Source organism: Pelodiscus sinensis, chromosome 3, assembly GCF_049634645.1.
Source record: "Pelodiscus sinensis isolate JC-2024 chromosome 3, ASM4963464v1, whole genome shotgun sequence".
In the NCBI taxonomy this organism is placed as follows: Eukaryota; Metazoa; Chordata; order Testudines; family Trionychidae; genus Pelodiscus; species Pelodiscus sinensis.
In genome coordinates this window covers 138,883,259-138,901,424 of record NC_134713.1, presented here as the reverse complement: position 1 = coordinate 138,901,424, position 18,166 = coordinate 138,883,259, and the positions used below count along the sequence as shown (strand labels likewise).

At 44.6% G+C, this 18,166-nt stretch overlaps 1 protein-coding gene across 2 annotated transcripts in view; it reads right to left on the bottom strand.

Moving 5' to 3' along the window:
• The window catches only part of LOC102453179 (collagen alpha-6(VI) chain-like), a 33,971-nt gene that overhangs the window by 7,938 nt on the left and 7,867 nt on the right, over positions 1–18,166 (bottom strand). For both annotated transcript variants that reach the window (XM_006131316.4, XM_075924981.1), the window contains exons 2-3: positions 17,294–17,387; positions 9,735–10,295 (exon numbers count right to left, since the gene is read on the bottom strand). In XM_006131316.4, coding sequence (XP_006131378.2) covers positions 9,735–10,295; positions 17,294–17,387 — 655 coding nt within the window. The remainder of the gene's footprint in view (positions 1–9,734; positions 10,296–17,293; positions 17,388–18,166) is intronic.

Genomic DNA, 18,166 nt, shown 5'->3' with positions numbered 1-18,166 from the left:
ACACCCAATCCCCTAATCCCAGAGTCTGAACCCCATCCTCCACCCCCAACCACCTGCTCCAGCTGTAAGCCCCCTCCTGCACCCCAACCCTCATCAAAGCGCAGTGCTTTGATGCTCTGATTGAAACTGAGGGGGAAATCTCGCTCCCCTGGGGTACAGAGCCCCCAGAAGGGTTCGAGGCTGGAGGTCAAATCAAATCAATGAGGCAAGAGGGAAACCTAGAAGAGAAAACTTTATTATGCATGCATGCAGGCTGGCAGCCGTAGCAGTCAGCCCTGAGTTACAGGGCTTTAGATCCTTTATACAGAATACTTAGACAGTCATTTAACATATCAAAGTCTCAGCAGAAGTACTCTGAGACTTCTGTTCCCCCCAGGAGTGCTAGAAGTAAGTTTTACAAAACAAAGGCACATGAGAATGTGGAGTGAGTGGTCTTACAAGGCAAACTGTGACAAAGATAAGAGTTTACATGATAATTTGTGACAGACTAGGCGTATCCATGAATTTGAGATAGTCATTTGTAAGGGTCTTTGATTAGAGTTAATTTGATTTCATTCTGATACAGGGAGAGAGATCTGGAACTTTTAACCCTTACAGCAGTTTTATTAAGAGAGTTTTGATTTCTGCACAGTCCCCCCTTTAATACAATTGGAGTTATTGGATTTTTCCCACAATTCCCCCCTTTAATACTCCTATTGGAGTATTACTCATAGTTTATCCTGGACATTCTTAGGTATTCTTCTTCTGCTAGGATGCTTAGCCCATCCCCATCTCCCAATTTTTCCATCCTCAATACCTCTCTGGTTTGGTTGTGAGCAGATCTTTGGGATTTGTGATTGCACTGTCTCAAAGTACCTTTTGTGCAGATAATGCAACAGTTAATGAGCACATATATTATCACAAATATGACAATAATGATTATCAGATATTTCAGCAAGGCTTTTAAGGTTCCTCCAAACCACCCTCCAATATTTGGGAGCCAGTTCAAGGGATCCCATTCTTGGATTTCACCGGTCCTTTTTAACACCTTGATTGCTGATTTTATTTTTAAAAGATCTTGTTCTATAATGCCTGATTTATTAACATAGAAACAGCAGGAGGTGTTAACAATAGCACACACTCCTCCTTGCTGAGCCAGGAGTAAGTCCAGTGCTTGTCGATTTTGAATGGCTAGTTTTGCTACAGAATCTATTTCCCTTTCTAGGGATAGGATAGCTTCTGAGGTAGCATTAAAGCTCTGTTCCAATACCCTAGAGATGTTGCGAATGGCACGTTCCAATTCATTAACACCCAAGGCTGGAAGTATAGCACGTACAATGGAATGGAAAAGAGTGGGCCGTTCTACTAATGGGTTTATATCATTGGCTGTATCACGCTTTGCTCTGTGTACAAAACTGCCTAGGTTTGTAATGGTATCTGCCTGAAGATCTTTAACCAATTCTGCTACCGGGGCTACGTAGCCTATAGTGCATCTGCCCTTCCACCCAGGTGGTAAGGCCTTATAAGCAAAGTTTCCACATATGAAAAACATACCAGGCTCACTGAGGATCAGAGTTAAAATGTTATCCCTATACCATGTGCCTTCAATCCTTATGCCTTGTTTTATATAGAGAGGATCACAGCGCCTATGGAACTGAGGCCATCCTGAGGCATTGTGGCCCTGCATCAGGTTATATGCACAAAAGGTGACAAGATGAATCCGTTCCAGGGCCGTGTTATAGATTAGGGACTCACTTGAGCATTCTGGTGCCTTCCTGGAGTTGGCAGATACGGCTCCATTGTCCACAATTAGGAACAGGGAGTGATTATACCACCTTTGAGTTTCATTTGCCCACAAGGGGGAGTTAAAACTTATGGGTTTGATAGTAATGTTGTTAAGAGGATAGGTATGTGTAGTGGTCATGTGGAAGGTGATGGGTAATTTGCACCTTAGAGGGAGGATTTCTTTATCTGCTGGGTAAATGACCCATTGCCCATTCCCTGGATTTAACCTTACTTTACGATAGCAGGTATTTTCTGGGATCCAACCCAGATCTTTACCAGTGCCAAATTTGTTTTCAAAACATAAGGGAAACATAGTCCCTGATGGATGTAATGCTTGAGTAAGGGGAATTCCTGAGGCAATTAGATTTTTATGCCAAATCTGCCTGTTTTCCCCATAACTATGTATTCCTGGTACAGTGTTATCATTCTGGGCATCTACCCACTCCCGCTCTCCTGTAGAGTACTGACTACCAGTAAATCTGAATTTTAGGGGTCTGGTCCACAAGGAGGCAGGAGTTGGGATAAACTGTAATGGTAAAAGGCCTTCAGAGCCTTTGATAAGCTGTTCACATATCCAACAGTCACTTGCATTGGTGAGGGACACAATCTTCTGCAGGGCTTCCCGATAAGGGTGGGGAAAGTTATATACTAAGGCTATTCTGACTACTAAAAGAAGGAAAACAATCCCCATCTTATTATAGTATCTTAAGTCTCTAAAGTAGAAGGACAATAATATAGTAATTAGCTAGCAACTAGCAAAGCAGTCTCTTTAACTAGCTTAATCAGTTAGTATTGTTTGGCTTGCCTCTGCAGGCACTCTTCGAGATTTCGTAGTCTCTTAGTTCACTCAATACTGGAATGGATCCCCCTTTATGAGAGCTATGGGGCGTCAGGCTCACCTGGAGGTCTTTTCTGGTACAGTCCTACCTCTCAGGTTGTATCTTGAAGTTCCTGGTGGAGGCCGGTTTGGTGACAGTCTGGTTTGAGAGTCTGCCGCCTCGGTCCGCTGAACCTCGTCCTCAGGTGATTCCTCCGGGGAGGGGTCCTGGGTGACGGGGTCAATCAGCTCTGTTGGATCTGCAGTTCGGCGTACGTGACTTGCATGGATCCACGAAGGGCGCTCCTTCACCTTTACTGCTGTGTGGGTGATGAGCAGCACTTGGAACGGTCCTTCCCACCGGGCTGCCAAGCAATTCTTTCTGCGATGTTCCTTCACGAACACGTAGTCGCCTGGTTGGATGTTGTGGCACGGTACATCAGTAGGTACTGGGAGGGCTTCCTTCACCTGAAGATGCAAGCTAGAAGCAAGCTTAGTTAGTTGGATAACATACTCAGTCAGGGAGTCAAACTCCTCACTTAGGCTTTTTACAACTCTTGGGGGAGATAGCCCCACTGCCATGGGTCGGCCAAAGACTATTTCATAAGGTGTGAGATTGTGTTTTCTGTTAGGTGTATTTCTAAGATGCATTAGTACTAAAGGTAGGGCCTCTGGCCACTTCAGTCCAGTGTCAGCGCAGACCTTTCCTAACCGTCGTTTTATGTCTAGGTTTCTTCTTTCCGTGTGGCCGCTAGCCTGTGGGTGGTATGGGGTATGGAACTGTTGAGAGATATTTAAAGCCTTGCAGATGGCCATCATAAGGGATGCAGTAAAGTGGCTCCCTCTGTCAGAATCAATTCGTAAGGGTATTCCAAACCTAGGAATGATTTCAGATAGTAACTTCTTTGCTACAGTCACAGCATCTGCTTTTCTGCAAGGAACACTTTCAATCCAGCCACTAAACAAGCATACTATAACAAGACAATACTGATAGTTCATACACTTGGGAAGCTCAATAAAGTCTACTTGCAAAAATTGAAATGGTCCTTCTGGCCATGGGGTGGCGCTTGTAGCTGTTTTTTCCCCTCCTGCAACATTAAACTGCTTACAAATCACACATGAATTAGATACCCTTGCAGCTTCTAGGTGCACGCCTGGGGCATACCATTGTTTTAAGATCTGTGAGGCCACCCCCCTTTTGCTCATGTGTGTCATCTGATGAGACACCTGAGCAAGCTGCCGTGTGAGAGATCTTGGGGCGACTGGGCGGCCATCAGGCGCAACCATTATCCCAGCTGGGGATAAGGAGCAGCCTGCTTTCTCCCAAAGGGTTCTCTCCGTAGGGTGAGTAGCTTGCTGTAGTTCTATCAGGTCCTGCAAAGAAACAGGGAGGGAAAGAGAGACCAGAATCTGAAAGGGAGCCAGAGGTCCATGTGCTGCTGCATGTCTGGCGGCTGCATCAGCACTCCCATTACCCAGAGACACAGGATCAGTGGCACCTGTGTGGGCCGGGCAATGCGTAATAGAGAGGGATGTGGGTAGCTGAATAGCATCAAGGAGTTGGGAGATAAGGGGACCATGTGAGATAGCAGAGCCAGAAGAGGTAAGGAAACCTCGTTGTTTCCAAATTTGTCCTGTGGCATGACAGACAGAGAAAGCATACTTTGAGTCAGTATAAATAGCAGCAGATTGTCCGGAAGCTAAAAGGCAAGCACGAATTAAAGCGATGAGCTCAGCAGCCTGAGCTGATTTGATTCCTGGAAGAGAAAAGGCCTCTAAAACATCATTATCTGAGACCACTGCATATCCAGCCTCTAGTTTACCAACTGAATTTCTTTTACATGATCCATCAGTATACAATACAAGATCTGCATTTTCCAGCGGTTGATCAGACAAATCTTGGCGAGGCTTCACACAGTGCTCAAGCAATTCTTCACAGTTATGGGTGTGTGGTTCACCATCAGAGGGTAAAGGAAAAAGAGTAGCTGGGTTAAGTACATTACATCTTTGAATTACCACATTTGGGGAAGAGAGGATAACATTTTCATACCGGGTTTGTCTCTGAACAGACAGGTGCTGAGTGCGGTGTCGCTGTAAGAGAGCAGAGACAGCATGAGGGACCTGTAAGATAATGCTGTGGCCTAATGTGACAGGTTGGGCTTTTTCAAGTAATTCAGCAGCAGCTGCAACTGCCCTCAGACACGGTGGGAACCCACGGGCTACTGAGTCCAGTGTTGCAGAGAAATAAGCTACTGGACGAGGTGTGGGTCCAAGGGGTTGACAGAGAACTCCAGCTGCAATTCCATCCTGTTCATGACAAAACAGAGTAAAAGGCTTGCTATAATTAGGTAAGCCTAGAGCAGGTGGCTGTGAGAGAAGAGTTTTAAGGGAAAGGAAAGCAGATTCACATTCTGGGGACCAGGTCACTGGGTCAGGAGCTAAGTCTAAGAGTAGAATAGTAAGAGGTCTTGTGAGTCCAGAAAAGTTAGGAATCCATTGTCTGCAATATCCTGCTGCACCCAGAAATTTGCGTACCTGACGTTTGGTTAAAGGGCGAGGAATGGAAAGAACTTGTGAAATTCGCTCAGGTGTTAACTGGCGGCCATCTCCTGAAAGTAAATGTCCTAAGTACTGAACTCTTTGTTTTACAAATTGCAATTTGGTTTTGGAAGCCTTGTGACCCTTATTAGCAAGACACTTTAACACATGCAGAGTATCAGTCTTACATCCTTCCTCAGTTTCACTAGCAATTAGCACATCATCAACATACTGAACCAGCACAGAGCTGCAGGGAAGAGAGATAGAATCAAGGTCAGCTTTCAAAAACTGGGAAAACAAAGTAGGGCTTTCACAATAACCTTGGGGAAGACGGGTCCAGGTTAATTGACGACCTTGAAATGAAAAGGCAAAGAGAAATTGGGAATTCTTATGTACTGGAATAGAAAAGAAGGCAGAACATAAATCTATTACAGAAAACCATTTAGAAGTGGGTGGAATAGAGGAAAGAATAGTAGCAGGGTTAGGTACTACTGGAAATCTAGGGATTACAAACTTGTTAATGGCTCTTAGGTCTTGTACAAATCTATAGATTTGCTTACCTTGGCTATCAAATTTTCCCTCCTTTTTCACAGGTAGTATAGGTGTATTACATGGTGAAGTTGTATATACAAGTATCCCTTGTTCAAGGAGGGAAGAGATTACAGGCTTAATGCCCTCTTGTGCCTCCCTGGCCAATGGATACTGGGGTACCCTTGGGAAAGGCTTGTTGTGTTTGTATGTTATTTGCACTGGTGTTGCAGAGGCTAGCAACCCTACTTCATTCGCGTGGGCTGCCCACAATGTCTCTGGGACATCTGAGAGGTCCAGGAGGGGTGTATGTCCTGAGGTCTCATCAGATTCCTCTGAGAGTAGTAATGCCATCAATTTTGGGGCCTGATGGGGGGGAAGGTCAACAAATATCCCTTCCTCTCTACAGAGAAGGTTCGCACCCAATTTACACAACAAGTCACGTCCCATAAGGTTTACAGGAGAACAGGGAGATAATAGGAAGGAATGTTCAGTTGACAAAGGTCCAATAGTTACAGATGTGGTTTCTGAAACTGGGTGGGGAATACACTGACCCCCTATTCCCACAGCATGAATCACAGAAGAAGATTTTTGAAGAGAGGTTTCAGACTGTCTTAAAGTAGAAAGGGTAGCTCCAGTGTCAACTAAAAACTTGTGGGGTTGCCCGTTCACAGTTATTGAGACAAAAGGTTCAGGAACTTGGGGGGACGTCTGCAAAGGTAATGTGAGGACCTCACGGCATAGTCAATAATTACTGGAATGAATTTGATCATTGCTAAAGTGGTTAACACATGGGTTAGTCTGTGGAAGCAGGCCTTGGCTGCTTGGAGGATCAGGCCAGGGAGTAGCAGCAGGATTGAGCTGGTTCTGGTTATGCCAGAGACCCTGATTCTGTTGTGCCATGTGCTGCTGGCGCTTCCGGCATTCATTTTTCCAGTGGCCATTTTTTCCACAGAAATGACATTGTCCAGTTCTTATGGGGCCCCGGGGCTGAGATTGCTGTTGTGAAGAATTGGGTCTGCCAGAAAATGGAATAAAGTTTCGGCCCCTAGGTGGCGGTGGTGCACTAGTTGGGCGCCGTTTAGGGTTCTGTTTTGTCTGAAGGTCTGCTATCTGCATAGCCATGAGGGTTGTTTTTAAGTCCCTTTTCTTTACCTTGTCAGCTTGCAAGTTTTCCCAAAACTGTGTGGCTGCCCCCTGAATATGAAGGATCGTGCTGTCTCTCCAGCCTACAACATTGTTTTTAATCCTGTCTCTGATTTCAGGGAGGAAATTGTCCACTACAATTGAGACAACAATGGAACGATTACCCTCTGTTTCTGGGTTGACTTGGGAAAATTTTCGAAAGGCAGACAGGACTCGTTCAACATAAGAGACAGGAGGTTCATCTGGATTTTGCTTAATAGATTGTACTTTTGACCAGTCATGCCGCACTGGGACAACTTCAGCGATAGCATTAAGGAGTCCCTCCAAATCATTGTTCAAAGTATTTTGTCCATTATCATCAGTGGGGGGGCCGGGGAGAGGATCTTCTGGCCATCGAGCACCCACATGATGTGGGGGTGCCAACCGAGCCTGCCGAGTTAAAGCTGCATAATCATGTGGGGGCAGGTTACCTCTTAAAAGCCAGTCAATGTCTCGATGAGTGGGGTTGTAAATGTTAATAAGCCTCCGCAATTCCTCACGGAATCCTTGGGGGTCCTCTCGGAAAGGAGGCAAAATGTTCTTAAAGTTTAAAATGTCAGCAGCAGTCCATGGTATGTGGATTTGCTGTGGAGGCCCCCCTGTAGCCCCTGGAAACATTCTAAGGGGAGCCAAAAGGGTTATCTTTGAGTTATCCTCCTTAAGGTTACTCAGATCTGATGGTGACCCTTTGGGGTTTTTGAATAAGGTGGGGAAATAGGGTCGTTCAAAGGGAACTTGACGTGGGGTTCCACCCCGGGTACGATTGTTTACAATTGTAATGAAGTTGGTATCAGCGTGAATCTGGGTTGGCTCCCAGTCATCTTTGAGCAATTCAGGGTTAAAGTTATCAATCAATTCTTGGAGAGTATGCTTCGAAAGGGGCTTAATAGGTGCAAAATTCATACCGGTAGGATCTGAATCAGGCAAGGGAAAAAATGCCTTCTCTTTTGCTGTGTGTTGGTCTGAATTCTGTCCTTTTAGGCTAGACAGTGGCTGAGTTGGGTGTGATGAGGAAGCCTGACCTTGAGGTGGGTGATATGTGGGTGGTGGCGGTAGCCATCCTGTCCACAAGTCTAAAGGGTCTTCTTGTGGGTCAGGGACTGGGACTGGGGCAGCTTTATCCCTAGTCAATTGGGAATATAAGTGTGTTGTTGCTACAGGAAGTGGGGGTGCAGAGGGCACATCTAGGGAATCCTGTTGTTTCTTTAGAGTAGCCAATTGTTGCTGCAGCTTTTTCAATAGAATCTTTTTGGCTAGCCATAATGCTCTGATTCTTTTTTTTTACTGCTACATCCTCCCAGAGGCACCAATATTCCATCTGGTTAGGATGTTTTTCCTCGAGGAAAACTTTAAGATAAGCAAGCTTAGTTAAATCAAAACTACCCTCCAGTGGCCATGTATTCTGGGAATTCCCCTGAGTATAGCCATTCCAAATGCTCATTAATTCCTTAAGTCTCCTTAGTTTTAAACCTGCCGGCAATTTACCTAGCTGACTGTAAATTCTTATCATCTGAGACAAGGGAGTCCCAGGTTGTGAGAAACCTTTTTCCTCAGGTGGAGACAGACTAGAGGGAGCAATCCCACCCATGTTAGCACTGTCCTATCCAAGAACAGCACAGGAGCCCAACAGTACTACCCTCTCCAAGGATAGTGTGGGAGTCCACACAAACTGACAGCTTCACTCACACTCCTTATGTGCCAGGGGAAACCGCCCTTGCTTTCAGTAGCTGTTCAGTGACACTGACAGCACTGGTGCGGCTGCGGTTCCCCTCCGGACTTCACTCACTCAAAACCATGCGCTTGGACTCGCCACCAATCAGTCAGCAACAACAACAACAACAACAAAATCCAACCCCTATTTGGCTATACCCAGTGTTTTCGTTTTAAATTTCCCTCAAGCCTCTTAACAAAAAAATTTTAAGTAAAAGATGACTCTTACCGCCAGCCGGTCCAGCTGGTGACGAGAACAGGGAGGCGGACTGGGGGATTTTAAATGGATCCCTTACCCTTCAGATGCGCGCTGTAGTCCGTTCCCGTTCCCCGTCGTCAGCCTTTCCAACTGGAGTTCCAAGCCATCCCACTCCTGACACCAAATTGAGGGGGAAATCTCGCTCCCCTGGGGTACAGAGCCCCCAGAAGGGTTCGAGGCTGGAGGTCAAATCAAATCAATGAGGCAAGAGGGAAACCTAGAAGAGAAAACTTTATTATGCATGCATGCAGGCTGGCAGCCGTAGCAGTCAGCCCTGAGTTACAGGGCTTTAGATCCTTTATACAGAATACTTAGACAGTCATTTAACATATCAAAGTCTCAGCAGAAGTACTCTGAGACTTCTGTTCCCCCCAGGAGTGCTAGAAGTAAGTTTTACAAAACAAAGGCACATGAGAATGTGGAGTGAGTGGTCTTACAAGGCAAACTGTGACAAAGATAAGAGTTTACATGATAATTTGTGACAGACTAGGCGTATCCATGAATTTGAGATAGTCATTTGTAAGGGTCTTTGATTAGAGTTAATTTGATTTCATTCTGATACAGGGAGAGAGATCTGGAACTTTTAACCCTTACAGCAGTTTTATTAAGAGAGTTTTGATTTCTGCACAGTCCCCCCTTTAATACAATTGGAGTTATTGGATTTTTCCCACAAAACCAAATAAAAATGCCCCTTTTTTTAGAGTATATGTTGAACATACACGCAAGAAAGATATAAAAAAGCAAGAAAACAGCTTCATTTATAACTGCCTTGCAGAAAGTCACCTCAGATCAACATGTGCCCAAAATATAGTGATACATTTCCATTATTCAGACAGGAGAAATAGGCTTATGTTTTGAACAGGAAATTACTAAAGAACAGGAGGCCCTGAGTTCAGTTAGTACTCTGAGGGGGCAAATCAATTTTCCCCTTACCTTTCCCAGGATGGATAAGTTGAACAATTTCATTTTTTATGTTTTTCAAGGCGCTAAACTCTTGAACAAAAAAAGTCCTGCCCTTTGATCCTGCGATCTCATACAACTGTTCTTCATTTGCACCTTTTACACCAACAGCCAAAATATTGACCTCCTCATTCCTCAGCTGCTCAGCAGCCTCCTTTACACTGTCCTGTGACTCCCCATCTGTTAGGACAATGAGGTAACGGGGCACCCTGCCCACTCGCTGCTTCCTTGCCTCTTTAAACAGTGGCTGCATGAAAGTCAGAGCTGCTCCAATAAAGGTAACCCCATATATTTGCCTAATGTTGTCAATGGCCTTCTCTAACTCATATACTGTGTTGTATTCATGAAGTTGAAACTCTGTGTTAATACTGTGTGAGTATTGCACGGCTCCAAAACGAACTTTATTCGGTCCTATGTTAAACATCTTAATCAATTCCTTCAAAAAATGCTGGATGTCTCTGAAGGCATTAGGAGAAATGCTTGTTGAGCCATCAATGAGCACATAAATATCAGCTTCTTCTATGTCCATAAACCCTATATGGAAAAAGAAATGGTATACCGAATTAGAATGGGAACAAAATGTAAAGTGAGAAACATGGAGAGAATTGCCAAAGCATGGAGAGAATTGTATTAGGGCCCAGCATCATCCAGTGTTTCCACAGTGACACGTGTTTTGAACACACATACGGTGCAGTCCCACAGTGACAGAAAATAGAGTGGAGGTTCTCACGGTGCAAAGTGGCTGTAACGTCAATGTAAAGTAACAACGATTGAGAAGTTCTGATTGTTTGCCTTATGATAATTGGAATTCCTTGGGACATGTGATCCCTATCTGTATGACACTTGAGCGGTACCTGCACTTCATGTGCCTAAGACAAGAAGATTTTTAAACAGCAGTGTCTCTTGATCTGCACCTATGCCCTATCACCTCACAGCAGGACCAAGCACCATCTAGATCAGGACTACTCAACACCAGCCCATGGGCCGCAGCGGCCTGCAGTGCGGTTTGGGTTTATGCCGGGCTCAACAAGTGGCCCGCGGGTGGGATCCCTTGAACATGGCCTCTACTGGGAACACGCTCCATAACGGCGAGGCATCTCCTAGGTGGGGCAAGCACTGAAAGACGCAAGCAGACAAGCTGGCTAGAACAGATGGATACAGGGTGTTGGCATTTCTAGCTCCCAAGTGGGTGGTGTTGGGAGCACTGGGGCAGTGTGGGAAGTGTTGGCTGCTTAGTCTTGTGGGCAGAGCCTGAGAGATCCTGATTGGCTCACATTGGCCATGTTTGGTCTGGCACCACAGCCGGACAGCCCTGCCTCTGTCCTGCCTCTGTCCTGTGACTCCCACATGGGGATGTCAGCCCTGCTGGGAAGCCAGGACAGGGGTCCCAGGTACTTATCCTTTTTTTGTCTCTCGTGTCCGGCCTGACTCACCCAGCTCCCCATCCGCCACAGGTTGGAGTGCTCTGGCTTGGGAACTTTTCTTTTTACAGTAAAAACACCCCAAGAAATATACAACCTGAAGCTTCAAGCTAAAGACCCAAAACACTGGCATACAATTTTCTCCTTAATAAGAAGCATTAAAAATGGCAACAAAGAAGAGACACTTGTTGGATGAACACAGAGTTTTCAACCCTGTTTGGGAGATGGAATTCACTTTTGCAGAGATAAATAGAAAACCAATGTGTCTTCTTTGTCAAAAGACTATCGCTGTGTTAAGAAAACCAACCTGCAATGGCACCATCAATCGTGTCATCCTGAGTTCTAAGACTTGTATGCACCTGACAGCAATTTAAGAAAAACTAAGATACGTTCCTTACTGGAAGGTTTCTGTACTCAACAAGATATGTTCCGTTCGCAAGTTAAAGACAGCAACGCTGTTACAGAAGCCTCCTTCAAAATGGCGTGGCACAGAGCTAAATCAAAAAGACATTTTACTGAAGGTGAATTGATGAAGCAGTGCTTCTTTTTGCAGAATTTCAAAACAAAGAGGATATAGTTAAACAAATATCAAAACTGCAATTGTCTGAGTCAACTGTAGTAAGATGAATTGAAAGCATTTCAGGCGATCTGTTTTCTAAATTGCTAAAAGACATTGAAAGCACTGAGTATTTCAGTCTGGCAATGGACAAATCTACTGATCATTCAGACATATCTCAGCTCATAATCTGGGAGCGTTTTTTCAATGGCAAAAAGTATGTAGAAGAAATGCTTACTCTGCTTCCTTTGATGGGTCAAACTAGGGGAGAGGATGTTTATTCTGCACTGATGGAATATTTTGAAGGACCAGGAAAATGCATTGATTTGAAGAAGCTTACTTCGATAACAACTGATGGCTCTCCCTCCATGGTTGGAAAAGAGAAGGGGCTAATTTCTTTGCTGAAGAAAAATCCAGTTTCCAGATTTCTTTTTGTACCATTGCAGTCTGCACCAAGAACAGTTATGCAGCAAACTGAAGAGAGGATTTCTCAAGAGCACAATGGACAGTGTTACAAAAATCGTCAACTTCATTCTTGCAAATGCCTTGAAACAGACAATTTTGAGCGTTAGTTGAGGAGTACAAAACACAGTGGGTATGTCAAGACTACATGCCTCTGCCGACAGAGGCATGTAGATTAGGCTACCCAGCACAGGAAAATGAAGTGGCAATTTCAATAATCGCCGCTTCATTTACATTTAAATAGCTTCTGCGCTGAGCCGATCAGCTGTTTGTTGGCTCAGAGCGGTAGTCTGGACGCTCTACGGTTGACATCAAAGGCATTTGTCGACCTCCCTGGTAAATCTTATCCCTCGAGGCATAATTGTACTTATACTCCAATACATTCCAGTACTGTATTGGCAGTTTATTTGATTTGTTAACATTGTGAAGCCAAAACAAAAAAAGTAGTCAATATAATGGTCTTCTGCTGATATGTGTTTTAGTAGTTAAATTCCTGGACTGTTATTGCTCATTAAGGGTACGTCTAGACTACAGGCTTTTGTCGACAGAAGTTTTGTTGACAGATACTGTCGACAAAGCTTCTGTCGACAAAGAGCGTCTACACTACATTCAGTTCTGTCGACAAAGCAAGCTGCTTTGTCGACATGGTAGTGTAGACGCAAAGGACAGTTTACATGCAATAACACCTTCTGTCGACAGAACTCTGTTGACAGAAGGCATTATGCCTAGTAAAATGAGGTTTACCAGCGACGACAAAACTGTACATAACGTCGACAGAACTCAGCGGTAGTGTAGACGCAGGTATAGTTTTGTCGACAAAAGTAGACTTTTGTCAACAAAACCCTGTAGTCTAGACACACCCTAAAAGTACTGTCATATGGGTGGAAATAGGGTAAATATTTAATTTTATTAATATCAGCAGAACTGACTTAAATGGGGCCTGCATGTTGTGTAGTCTTGCCTTAATCTTTATATTCATGCCCATCAGTGTGAAAGAACCTATTTGCATATATATTTGCATGTAGATGCAACCGCACTTAAGTTGTGGCCCTTGGCAGGTGCTGTATCATTGTGGCCCCCGGGGCTTCCAAAGTTGAGTAGCCCTGCCTTAGAGACTAACAAATATATATAGTCTGATGAGCTTTCATGGACAAAACCTGCTTTTTCAGATGAGACAATTTTGAGCCAGCCTATATTAGCAAGTCTTATCTCCTCATAGAATTTTGTCATCACTCATGTGGTGGAAAAATAGGCTATGTGCCTTCATGAGAGTGAGACATGAGAAGTAACATTTCTGCTCTACTCTGCGCTGATTTGGCCTCAGTTGGAGTATTGTGTTCAGTTCTGGGCACCACATTTCAAGAAAGATGTGGAGAAACTGGAGAGGGTCCAGAAAAGAGTAACAAAAGTTATTAAAGGTCTAGAAAACATGACCTGTGAGGGAACACTGAAATAATTGGGTTTGTTTAGTTTGGAAAAGAGAAGACTGAGGGGGGACATGATAGCAATTTTAAAGTACCTAAAAGGATGTTACAAGGAGGAGGGAGAAAAATTGTTCTCCTTGACTTCTAATGATAGGACAAGAAGGAATAAGCTTTAATTGCAGCAAGGGAAGTTTAGGGTGAACATTAAGTAAAACTTCCTAACTGTCAGGGTGGTTAAACACTGGAATAAATTGCCTAGGGAGGTTGTGGAATCTCCATCTCTGAAGATACTTAAGAGCAGGTTAGATAGACTTCTATCAGGGATGATCTGGTGCCATGAGACGACGTGTTATTTTTATAGTCTAGGCCGGGTTTGCTTGGAATATAAAAACTGTCCATAACCACACCTACAGGCACCAGAGATACAGCCTTGAAAAAGGTGTCACATAGATGAAGGAATCTACATGACCTAGGAGGACCAAGCAAGATCACACTATTGTCTAAGGGCTCAGTTGAAGATGTGTGATAAGGCCCCTCATAGTTTAGAATATCTCTTGGGAAAGGAATGCATTGGCTGTACAAAAAAAATCCAAAGGCTCCCATAAAAATCTATGGCCTGCCTGGGAACTAAAACAGATTTTTCTACATTTACTTGGAATCTGAGAGACTGCAGGACTTTGAGTAGGGAGATAGTTGCCATCTGTACACAGAAGGCCAGCCCATGGCTTTTTGGTGTCCTTGGTGAACTACGTCTGTGGAGTGCTCCTCCCCGCCCCCGCCACACACAAACATTCATACTAAGCTCCAGATGGTTTCATCTGCAACTTTCAACTAAATTATCAAAGTAGAGGACAATGACGATAACGCAGAATACTATTTATGTTAAACTAAAAGACAAAGTAATCAATATGATTAGTCGGAATGAGTAAATGTGGAGTAAATCATGCATGCCAAGAGAAAAATTATGAGGGTTGGACTCTCCCTAAGGGTCCCCAGTTTGGTTTAACCTCTTTCTCCACACTGTTCAAAGACAGAGCTAAACAGGCTCCATTAGAAGTCTTTTTTATATGAAGTGCTTACTAGAGCTAAAAACACTTGTGGTGGGACAGAATTTCTGCCCAACCTGCTTTGCTAAGAGTTGAAAATCATGGGGGTGGAGTTTCAAGAGACGGCCCAGCAGAGGTCACAGCAGAGAGGTAGGTGGCAGAAGTGACCAGTGAGCAGAATGTAGGCTGTTGAGGCAACCAGGAACAGCAGCTAGTACGACAGCCAGGTGGTGAGGGACAGTGCCTGGGAGGGTAGCCAGCCAGAGCAAGTGCTCAGATGGTGGAACAAGCCAGGTGCCTTCCTCCCCAAGTAGAAAGTGAACTCACATGGATGCACCTCTGAATCTTGGATCCTTACTGACTGAGCACAACCACTGAGAGTAGGTTTGGGAAGAGAGCAGAGAGGGACATAGAAAAGGAACTTTTGCTTGTAGAACTCAAGAACACATCAAAAAAGACACTTCCCCACTCACTCCGGGGTGGGTTTTACACTTATGAATCCTGCTTGCAGCATTTCCTCTCCTTTGATTACAAGGTTTTTTTTTTTTACACTCAGGCTCTCTTGCTTGTGAGTGAGGAAGTGTTGCCTCTCAGAGACACCCAGAAGTGGTCTGTAATTTCCCCAGGTTATTGGATTGGGATTCGAGTTGGTTCTATATCATAATGTGGAAAAGGAAACCCTAGATATTGAACCTGGACCTGGTTGCTGCCAGTTCCACATGGCAGGTGGAGGCAGTGAATACAGTTTAAAAATTAGGGTAGACTATGACTGACATAACATGAAAGAACACACATACTGCATAAGGTGAGTTGTCCTCTCGAGTTCAAAAATACTTTTTGTACTTATGTCACATATAAAAATAACCACTTGCAAAAAATGTAAAAATAGAATTAAAAAACCAAAGGTCATTCTCCAAATAGAGTTTTAGTCTCCAAACTGGCCAAAATATCTAGCATGTTGTTCCACGTCATCCAAGTTCCCAGACTCCCATCTCCACCCAAAAACTCTCTGTACTGTGATCATTCAGGTAGCAAGTGAGAATTTATTCCTGACCTGGAATTAGAAGCTTTTAGATATCAGAGCTTATAAAAAGAGCATGTTAGTAAGTACAATCAATAAGTGCCCATCAAACTTTCAACAGAATTAAGTAATTAACATAATTGCTGAATATTTTATTGCCAGAAATGAAAGTTTGATTTCTGTATTCTGTAAATACCAGTAGATAAATCTTGAACTTTTTTTAGTCAATAAAAGGGTGATTTGGCTTTCAAGTCGTCCAGTTTAAAATGATTCACTGATGCCCACACTGAAGTCAGTAGGAATTGAAAGCCCTCCATTTCAATCAAAAGATCACCCTACAGTGCCCGGCTGTGCTGAGCCACTTTCTTATTTGCAACTTTCCTAAATTGTGCAAGATGCTGACCCTATCAGTCACATTGACCTACCCCTATCCAGGACCAGATTCATCCAGCCCCACCCCCTCTGTTCAGGCCCCACCCTCCATGGGGAGGGGAGGAGGCAGGGCAGCACAATGAGCATGCTCCAGTCTCCCAGAAGCACCGGGAAGATGAGGAGGGAGGGCAGCATGCCAAGCCTGCCCCAGCTTCTCCGGAGCACTGAGGAAGGGAGGGGAGGAGGCAGGGCAGCATGCCAAGTGCACCCCAGCCTCCCCAGAGCACTGGGGAGGGGAAGAGAGGTGAGGCAGCACATGCATGCAGCATGGCCAGGAGTGGCTTGAGGCCGGCTGCAGCGGCTGGCGCCCCAGGCAGAACACGCGATCGGCGCCCCTGCCTGCAGGGCTGTCAATGGACTGACGTCATCATTGGGCGCCCCGTGCTCCCCATGACATCATCATCGGACGCCACAGGTGGCGGCGCCTTTGGCGGCAGCTGAGTCCGCCTATAGTCACGGGCCGCCCCTAAGCGTGGCTCCCAGAGCACCGGGGGAGAGGAGGCGGTCGTGTCACGTGGTTCCAGTCTCCCCAGCCAGGAGCACAGGGAGGGCTGGTGCTGGGGGCAGCAACACTCTATCCCCAGAATGCCTATAGGAGGTATTCTGGGGGCGGAGTGTGGGTGGAGCCAGGCTGGCGGTTTGGGAAGGCAAAACCTTCCTCCGTCTAACATACATACCGGACTCCAGATTCTACCCTAACTTACACCACATGAAATGCCACAATTTGACTCTTATTGTGTTTGGGATTTATACCAAGGATCATGTTCTGCAGAATTTACATGTAGAATCCCAAGAAGCCCAGCAGAGCTCATGTGAGTAAAGTGCAGGACTGGATTCTCCTTTTGCATATGCTGAATACTTGAATCCTAGTTACCCACTTGAAATAATTTCATTACATGTGTGAGCTTCATTTATACGCTACCTGCATTTTCAACTTCATTTTCATCTGGCTCTAATCTGCACGTCTGTCAAGTTTCTGATAGTACTGATCAACCCTGTATGTGAATCTTATGTACATCTCCATTAGCCAAACACAGTTACACTCTACTATACAAAGTCTCGTGGGGTATAAGGATCCTGACTCAGAGAGTTGACCTCCATTTTTACTTGGAAAATATTGTTTTTTTTTAAATCACACAATACAACACAATACAAAGGATACTGAAATACCAGGTGTTTGAGTTACTGAAGTGTGACTCCCCATAAGGATGAGGAACAAAGTCAGCAGCATCTTCATATTGTGAATTGATGTCCCAAGCTTTAGCTGTGGAGAAATAAAATAAAAATCCTATATATCATTTAGCACAAGGACACTGCAACATGATTGTGTAATTTACTAGTATAAAGAAATGTACAAGGTTGGGAAAGATGTAGCCCAATCCCAATATGATGCTATAAGAAATACAGATAAAGAAATAGGAAAATGGTAAAGGATAAATTGTCAGCAACTTTATCCATGAAATCAGACATTGACTATGGTAATCTTATCTGGGTGGTACTGAGGCCTCCAACCTTTCCCTTTCAGACCTATTTAAAATAATGTTTCCAAGGCAATTCTGATGATATTTCCCCTTTGTAACCTTCTCACTGGCTTTTCCTTCTCGGTTGAATCAGTGACACCTTATCTTTGAAATCTAGGTTCTTAGTATTCACTTCAGCTTCACTCTGCCAGCGACACTCTTGAGCATTCACTTGCCTGCTTGTCACAGAGGCACCTTCCTGCTTTTTCAAAGGCTGCCCCACATGCTGAGGAACCTCCTGACATCTTATTCGAGCTGAGATTCCTCGTTGAAACCTGTCTTTAAAAGATACCAAACTGTTTCTGCCTGGGCCTGGCTCTAGTGTTAACTTTTCCTTCTGTCACTGACCCTCCCATTTGTCTGTCAGTTATTTGCCTTCCAGGTACTTTCTAATGGCTGGATTGCCACCTCTCTGAGGTTGGGACAGTGCCTAGTACAATGGGCCCTAATCCTCGATAAGGATCTATAGGCAATTCTGCAGTGCTCTTCAATTGGTGGCCTGCCTGGGGCCTGGATCTGACCC